This window comes from Coloeus monedula (assembly GCF_965178545.1).
Source record: "Coloeus monedula genome assembly, chromosome: Z".
Lineage (NCBI taxonomy): Eukaryota > Metazoa > Chordata > Aves > Passeriformes > Corvidae > Coloeus > Coloeus monedula.
Genome location: NC_138822.1, coordinates 52,669,756 through 52,678,096, shown reverse-complemented (window position 1 = coordinate 52,678,096; position 8,341 = coordinate 52,669,756). Strand labels below are relative to the sequence as shown.

Genomic DNA, 8,341 nt, shown 5'->3' with positions numbered 1-8,341 from the left:
CACACAGCATTAAGCATGGAAGGAAATTCCATCACAGCTGTGCCTCTTACAACAGACTCTAAAAACAGGTTCCATATATGCAGAAGCCATTTCTTTGCTGTCCCATTCAAAAAAAAAAAAAAAAGTCAAGCCAACACATCATATGACTTGCTCATTTCAATTTTTTAGGTCACTGAATGAAAGAACAGTCAAACTGAGGTTCTCCAAGTGCCCCAGAGCCTGTCTGTGTCTCAGAAATAAGTATTTTCTTAGAGGAAATGCAGTGCGCTCCCAAAAGACAAAAAGTATCTTCACTGGGACTACAACTAGCACAGTATTAGGTTATTCAGTGCTGACGTTTTCATGCACTCATTACAAAAGAAGCCTATCAGCTGCACACTGTTAGTACTGCTAAAGCAGTAAAACCTGACAGAAACACCTGACACGAGATTAAAGGGTTGACCACCAGCAGTATTTTCCTGTCACAAAGCAATTCACATTATTATTTAAATTGCTTACTTGGTATGATTAGGTTCTTTCTGTTCTACAAGGAAGAGAGCAGGGCCCAAGGACAAAATATTGCTTTGTGCCTGCTTTTGTTTGTAACCCTTCTTTGATCAGGGAATACCTCTTTTAAGGTCCTGTTTAGGCCTTAGAAATCTCTTAGATGGGGACTCCAGTAGTGGTGAGCAGTGACAGTTATCTTTGACAGTGGGTCACTCCAAGAGGACATATTCCACAGACCAGTAAGAGAACGAGACAGATACATGAAAGTGTGTTTACTGGAAACTTGGGTTTATAAGAGTTACTGCCAGACAGTATCAATATAGACACTCTTAGGCCATTGTGCTAAGCAAGCTGTCAATGGAAGTCAAATAAAACTTCCTACCAATCTACACTTTTTTTAGCTTTATGGATCAAGCTACCAACATAGAACATAAAGAAAAAAATATGCAAAGATACCCTTAACTCTAGATTAATCTCATTTTAAAAGACAAAAAAGAAAGAGAAATCCCAATGGAAGGTGTATCCTTCCAAGAGTCTCTGGAGAACAATGAAGAGGATGAGAAAGTTAGGAGTGGGAAGTCTCTTTTTCACCATATTTATTTTAAGTGTGGTACCAAAGGATACCTAAGCAAAGAAACGACTATGCATAAGAGAGAAGGTAAACTTTACAACTTATACTATGAAGAAAGAAACTATTGGTCAGAAGAAACTGTAAGAACAATTTCCTGTTTAGGTTTTACTGGCAGAGCTGGCTCATAATCAACTGTGTTGGACAATGTCGAACTCAGCAGGGAAACAGCTTCAGTGCTATGATGTGGGGATGCTGGCAGACTGTGAATTATTTCTATGGAGTATGTAAAAGGTAACTTAAAAAAGCAAGCCTTTTTCTGGTACATTTATGTTTGCTATACTGAGTTATACTACGATTAAAGATATGAAGATTGAAAATTAACAAAAACTGCTGATTCTCTTCTCTCCTAATCTACCAGAAATTAGCTATCATGTCTTGGAGAGGAGCTGGGGATAGGCTTGTAATTCCAACTAGGTTAATACTAATATTGAAATAAAATCATTATATGCCTTTTAGGAAATGTTATATGCTTCATGTAGGTTGACTATATTTTTGTTCACTGTGATGCCTTGTGATTTACCATGTATCATGTATCCGACAGAGCTTAGTACTGCTACATAAGAATGGGAAAGGATTCTTAACTTGTGGACTCTGTGTGTCCCTTGGAACTGGGCAAAGAGCCAGAGTCTTCAGCTCAAAGCGTCCTGTCTTGTTGACTAGTGAAGCACAGCCAGAATGTGTGGTCTAGGTGTCAAAATAGCTCTATTTACTGGCACTGGTAACCAACAACCTGGAAACTTTCCAGTCCATGAAAGACACCTTGGGTTCCCCCACAATCATGAACATTCCTGTGTCACAAGACCAAGAGACAAATGCATGCTTTTGGTTGGAAAATAAAAAACAGTTCTCTGAAAACAGTTTGCTTTGTGGTATCCTTTCACAGGTGGTGAAATAATGGGCTAACTCAGAAAAAAGAAAAAGATGAAGAGGGGGGCTTGCTGTACTAGAAAAAGTTAAAATAAAGGAATGCACTTGGTATTGGGGGATTATAAAACATAATGAGAAAGACCATTACAGAAGTGAGGAAGGGAAGGTGGCAGTCTTTTATTTGAGCACATCTAGTTCTTGCGAGAAACATGGTACCTTTTTACAGATGACACAACTGTGAAGAAAAGCAAGGTCTCTGTTAGACTTCCACAGAGGTGTTATCTCCTGGTCCCCTGTTTTTTCTAAGTGCTGTTCTTCAGTCAAGTGCCCATCTCCACATTTCAAGAAATGTTCTCTACTCATCAACCCCATGACATAATACAGTTCCACACTCAGATGGTTGCACTCAAAACCTCTTTACATCCTTCTGGAAATCACTGGTTCAGGGAGAGATTTGCACATGCACAAAATTAAGCATCAGCACTGAACTTCTCTGCTTGGACTTCCGTTCCTGCTCCTGTTGGCTTTTTCAGTCCCAGTGTTTGACTGCAGGCTCCATGCTCCTTCACCTTCCAAAACTGCTGACACTTAGTCCACTGGTTGTCCTTCCACAACTTAAATGTCTTCTTGTCTTTGACAAATACACATTTTTTTTGCAAAATGAGAAGTTCTAGCTTGGTTCTAAACAGCAGCAGTTTCTAATTTCTACATGTCAAAGCTGGGCTAAAGATTGAGGCTAGAAGGTTAGAATCCTAGCTTTGAGACACTGCAGGTTTCTGGGGGACTTCTTGATTGATTGCTATGTTTACATGGTCCTAGAATTTTGCTAGTGTCAAGGATTTTATCCCACTTTAAAAGACTCAGTGCCTCAGTTCCCACAAATGCTGAGCAGAATCCATGACGCAGGATGCATTCCTCCCCCTCAGTCATTTGGAAAGTCCAATTCAACACATGGCACAGCCATGACAGGCTGCCAGAAGGGATTCTGAGCTCCAAGTGTAGATATGACTATTTTCTTTCCAAACGTACTCATTGATTTTTCCCAAGTGAATTGGTTACAGAAACCTGAAAGACCAACCCATCCCCCAGGAGAAATCTCTTAGACGGGGACTCCAGTAGTGGTGAGCAGTGACAGTTATCTTTGACAGTGGGTCACTCCAAGAGGACATATTCCACAGACCAGTAAGAGAAAGAGACAGACACATGAAAGTGTGTTTACTGGAAACTTCCACAGGGAAAGATGAGAGCGAGGAGCTCTTGTTACCTGTTATACTCACAGATGGACTAACAAAGAGAGGCCACTCTAGGGTACTGAAGCAACACTTACCTGCGTGCAGGACTTCTGACCACCCTCCTAAAAAACTGACATACACAAGCACACTTTAATGAGGAAGAAGAAGTCTGCTCCTAATGCACACTCTGAAACTCCCTACTCCTCTGCTCACATGCCATTTCAGAGTCTGAGCTCTCCTTCCCCGTTGCTTCCCTACAGTGGTAAACTCCCATCCTTCTGTGTCTGGGACAGCAGATGCAACAATGATGTGGATTGTAAATATGCTCAGCTCAGCAATAGTCTGAGCCAGGCAGAACTTTTAACTGCTATTACAACTTTTCATGGGGTTTTTATGGTTTGTCTTCTCTCATAGACCAATTGCTCCCGCTCTAGGTATCTGGCTATTTGGCTATTCCCACTGGGCATCTTGATATGAGTGTTTTCAAACTGAGTTAAAAGGGACTTGAAAGGCAATGAATTCCATGTGTCCTCCTAAAGTCTGACATGTATTTCCCTAAAACCAAAAATGCCATTTTGTATACGAAACCTTTTGGAACACGATATTAACTGGTATTACCTGAATTCACCCTGGTTTAGTTCTCATGACCTGTCAATTGATGCAGTACACAGGGGGGTTCAGGATGCAAAAAATAACTCCTATGACAGGCAGAAGGATTAGTGGCACCTTTCATTTGGACCTCTCAGTAAGTCAGGCCTGTATCAACCTTGGTTGGACTTTTTTGCTGTTTCCCATCTCCTGAATTAAAGGACTAAAAAGTAAGCCATCTTTTTAGTCCCTCAGCTTCTCAGCAGAAACTATGTCTTTCTTCATCTCAAAAAGCTCCAGAATAATCCCCAACTGCTGGAACTTAGCTGACTTCCATGGAAGCAAAGACATGCCCAGCTTGCAACTACGCTAAGATAAACATCAAAGTGAGCACCTGTTGGACCCTTTAATGTGTCACATTTTCCTAGACTTTGACTTGAGGTGTTTGCTTACCTAAGAGCAACTAATTCCAGTAACCAATGAATCCGAACTTGTTCAATGCCGCCATGTGGAACAGAAGAAATGTAGGCGAGGTTCAGCTCTTGGTCTTTGCTCAGGTCAAACAGGTCAGCACGGCTGTGAGGTAAAGGAGGGCTTCAGGAAAAGATGGACAGAAAAGAAACACATCGCAATATTAAATAACAGCTCCACTGGGCATGCAAAGATTCCTATGCTACATCCCTACACTACCTGCATGTTCCTACATGGCATGAGCAGCACTGCCTAACATGAGATGAAAGCAAAATGTAGCTGCAGGTTATTTGGGGCCAACTGGCTGTACACGTTGCTTGGCAAAGTAGAATATCACCTGGGTGCGTCTCAGCAGTCCCTGCTGCACAGACAGCAATCTCAGGCAACAGTGGCCAGAGGAAACAATACAGTGACAGACGCCTTGTCTCTGAGTAACTAATCATAAAGGAGCTCACAGTTTTAGGCTTTTCAGTGGAAGTCAGACTTGCTGATGTAAGAAAAATATGGGCTTGACTTTCCTGCTGAAGTTCATGCAATTACATCAATTCTTTCTCCGCTGTGGATGCTACTACACTTGTTAGAAGCAGAATTAAATGCTCAGAGCCTTCACACTCTTCAGCCATGTTCAGCTAACCCTTAAGCATAAGAAAGCACAGGAGTGTGCAGTTTGAGGTTTCTATGCTTGATTCTGCAAGCACTTTTACAGGTTCATGGCTATACAGCAACAATCATATCAACTTGACTTTGATGTCTACTTATTCCACTGAAATTAACATTACACTGTGGCAAACTTCTGTTGTTCGTATCTCCACAGATAAATACTGCAAGACGGAGATCTCAACCCCACCCTTCACAAGTCAGAAACTTAGAATGCTGCACAGTTCACTGGGTTTGGGCACCCTCAGGGGCTTTGATTAAGCCTCCCTGTATGGTGCACATTTTGAATGACAAAGTATTTGTGTTACAAGGATAAAACAATACTGTCCCTCTGGCTTGGTAAAATATATCCATGTCTTCACACTGCAACAAGAGATGACTTGTGCTCTGATGGCACTCTATATACATATTGTTCAAGTCTGTGCCTTGTAGTCTGTCTCCTACAATCCCGACCAGACTTGTGCTGACTGTAACTCTGCTGGGAAGAGACATTTATGACATCCTTGCCTACTCTGTACCCATCCACATAATCATCCCACCACTCAGGGCTCTACGGATTTAACCTGCTACTATATAACCATCCGTGCACAAATGGAGAAAAGCCTGGTCCCACCTGGACAAGAACTTGACACAACTGAGATACTGCCTATCTATTATCCCATCTCCTGCATCCTTATCTGAAAGTTCAAGTCTTCACACAAACCACATCCACTTATAATGCTGCAATTTCGCCAGCATACAAAGCACTTAAAAACCATCTCCATAAGATAGCTTCAAATCACACAAGTGATACTGAGAAATTACCAGCTTCACTCTTAACTAAAAATGTATCAGCCATCTGGGTATTTTTAAATGTTCCAGTGAATGAGGACAACGTTAACAATCAGATTCTGATGGAGTGCTTTACTACTACTCTGAAATTCAAACTGGTTTCCATTCAACAGTGGCAAAGACACTTATTTTTGCTTAGCCCATGTTGAATAACCACTATGAAATTCACACCCTGTTAGAGAGAAACCTTGCAGAAACTACAATGAAATACAAAAGAAAGATGACGGAACAGTGGGTTTTGTTAGTGGTGCTATCAGTATCTGTCCTTTCCTATTCTGAGTGCCAAGTGCCCATCGAAGAGAACTTCAAGCCTTGCTCCCAGGCTTTCTCAGCTGCTGATCCACAGCTGTGCACTTGCCCAGAAAAGAAGCTTTAGCAGCTGGAACTCAGTTGTGTCACTGCATGAGCTTTCAAGGGATTTTCAGAAATACCAGTGTTAGTCAGGTGTTATAAAAGAGTAACTGCTGACCCATGGATAGCCTCTGCCTCTGCTACTGTTCCTCTGTCTTTCCTTCACACGTCTTTCACATTTGCAGCTCTCCAAAGTTTTGGCACAATTAAAACCATGAGTGTTTCATGGGTTGCAGTTTAAATGGGCTAAACATACTATTTTAAAGGCAGATTTTCATTAATGTTTCCTAATATTGCAATCAAAATTTAAAACAAAAAATTGAAACAACAAAAGAAAAAAAATACCAAAACCTGAAAGCCCAAACATTTCTTTTCATCACAATGTATTTTAGGTCCTGTTCTGTTTTCCCCCCCATGGAAAACTAAAGAAAATCTTGCAAGTTGTGTCTTAGGGGACTCTTATGCATTATACAAAAGAAGTACACAAATTCCTTTTTCCAAAGTACATTCTGATTCAACCCCTATTCCAACTCTTTTCCATATAACTGTTATTTAACCCACTGTATGCCTAAATGAAGGAGATTATAATCACTTTAGAGAAAGATACAACCATAGCAGTGGCATATACCATCACTTGCTTTCATGCCTGCTAGAAGCCTTTAGTAGTCTCACAAAACTTGAAGGCTGTTCCAACCCCAGTTAGCTGAGCAAGACCAGGCTTTCTCCGAGAAGCAAAGCATGACCAGAATACAGAGTGGTGAAGCTGGGATTTCTGCATGGTCACAGCCTTGCCTCTAACTTAGGTCAGCCTGACCCACTGGCTGCATCGGAAAGGTGGTGCATCTGGAAAATGTCTGTCAAGAAGAACAAACTCCTAGAACTACCAGTCTTTTGTCTGGTAGCACTAGAAATATCAGAAGTTTTGACTGGGGCCCTTTAGGGGCCTTGGCAATGGAAACACTGAAAAGTAAAGGGAAATATAACATATGTACCGTGCTGGGGAAGGACTTTACATGTTCGAGGGGGCAAGGAAGCAAGTCAGAAAGGGAAGGAATGTCGACTAGGCCCCTCTTTTGGCCAGTTCACGTTAACTGGCCACATCCCACATCCCGCCCTACACTGGTGGAGCTGGTCCAGCAGCAGGCTAAGCAGCAAGCGGCGCAAGGGCCCTCTGATCCCACAGCAGCAAGCCCGGGAGAGCCTCGGTTGCTCCTAAAAGGCAGCGTCCGCACGCCCTCGGGATCGAGAGGGCGGGATGCAGCCGAGGCGAGAGCTGGAGAACCTCTGCCCAGCGGCTCGGGGCCCGGAGCCGGGCGGTGCGCGCTTACCAAAAGCCAGTGCTCCTCCAGAAGTGCTGCAGGGGCCGCTCGGCTCGCCGGGCATCCACGTACACCTCGTACGCCGCGGAGCCCGCGCCCAGCGGCACCAGCAGCAGCCACAGCAGCAGCCCCATGGCGCCGCGAGGGCCGCGGGCCGGGGAGCGGGGCCCGGGAGCGGGGCCCCACCACCGCCGGCTGCCGACGCGCCAGGGCACGCCCAGGGGCCGAGAGGCGCCCGCCCCCGGAGCCCCGGGGCCCGGCGGCCTGCTGCCCGTCGCTGTGCTCACGACCTCGCAGCGCTGTGGCCGCTGTCCCAGCGCCGCCGGTTCCCGGGACTCTCCCCCGGCGGTGCCGCGGGGCGGGCGGCGGCGGCTGCGCCTCTCCCGCGCCCCACACGGGGTCGATGCGCACCGCCACGCCCGCGCTCCCTGTGCCAGGCCCGCGGGAAAGCCGCTGTGACGGGGGCGGAACCACCCTCCTTCCCCGGAAAAGCGTAGGGGCAGGGTGGGAGTTGTGTCCGCTGACTACGTGTAAACCAATTTATTGATCTCAGCATGGCAAAGAGGAGTGTGCGCTGTCAGCCCATAAAGCCAGCCGCATCCTGGCCTGCCTCCAAAGCAGCGTGGGTAGCAGGGGAGGGAGGGGATTCGGCCCCTCTGCTCCGCTATGGTGAGACCCCACCTGAAGTGCTGCATCCGGCTCTGGGATTCACTACAGGAAGGACGTGGACCTGTTGGAGCAAGTCCAGAAAAGTGTAGTTTGTAAGGGGACTGAAGAACCTCCCCTACAAAAACAGCCTATGAAAGTCGGGGCTGTTCAATCCTAGAGAATAACGGGTACAAATTGAAAGAGGGGAACTGTAGCTTAGTTTTTGGGAATAAATTCTTTACTGTGAAGATGGTGAGACA

General features: G+C 44.9%; 1 protein-coding gene across 1 annotated transcript in view; it reads right to left on the bottom strand.

The window, feature by feature from the left end:
* The window catches only part of IDUA (alpha-L-iduronidase), a 46,504-nt gene extending 38,668 nt beyond the window's left edge, over positions 1-7,836 (bottom strand). The window contains exons 1-2 of the mRNA XM_082301336.1: positions 7,443-7,836; positions 4,258-4,398 (exon numbers count right to left, since the gene is read on the bottom strand). Of these exons, the coding sequence (XP_082157462.1) occupies positions 4,258-4,398; positions 7,443-7,567 (266 nt within the window). The 5' untranslated portion in view covers positions 7,568-7,836. The remainder of the gene's footprint in view (positions 1-4,257; positions 4,399-7,442) is intronic.
* Between the last annotated feature and the right edge of the window lie 505 nt (positions 7,837-8,341).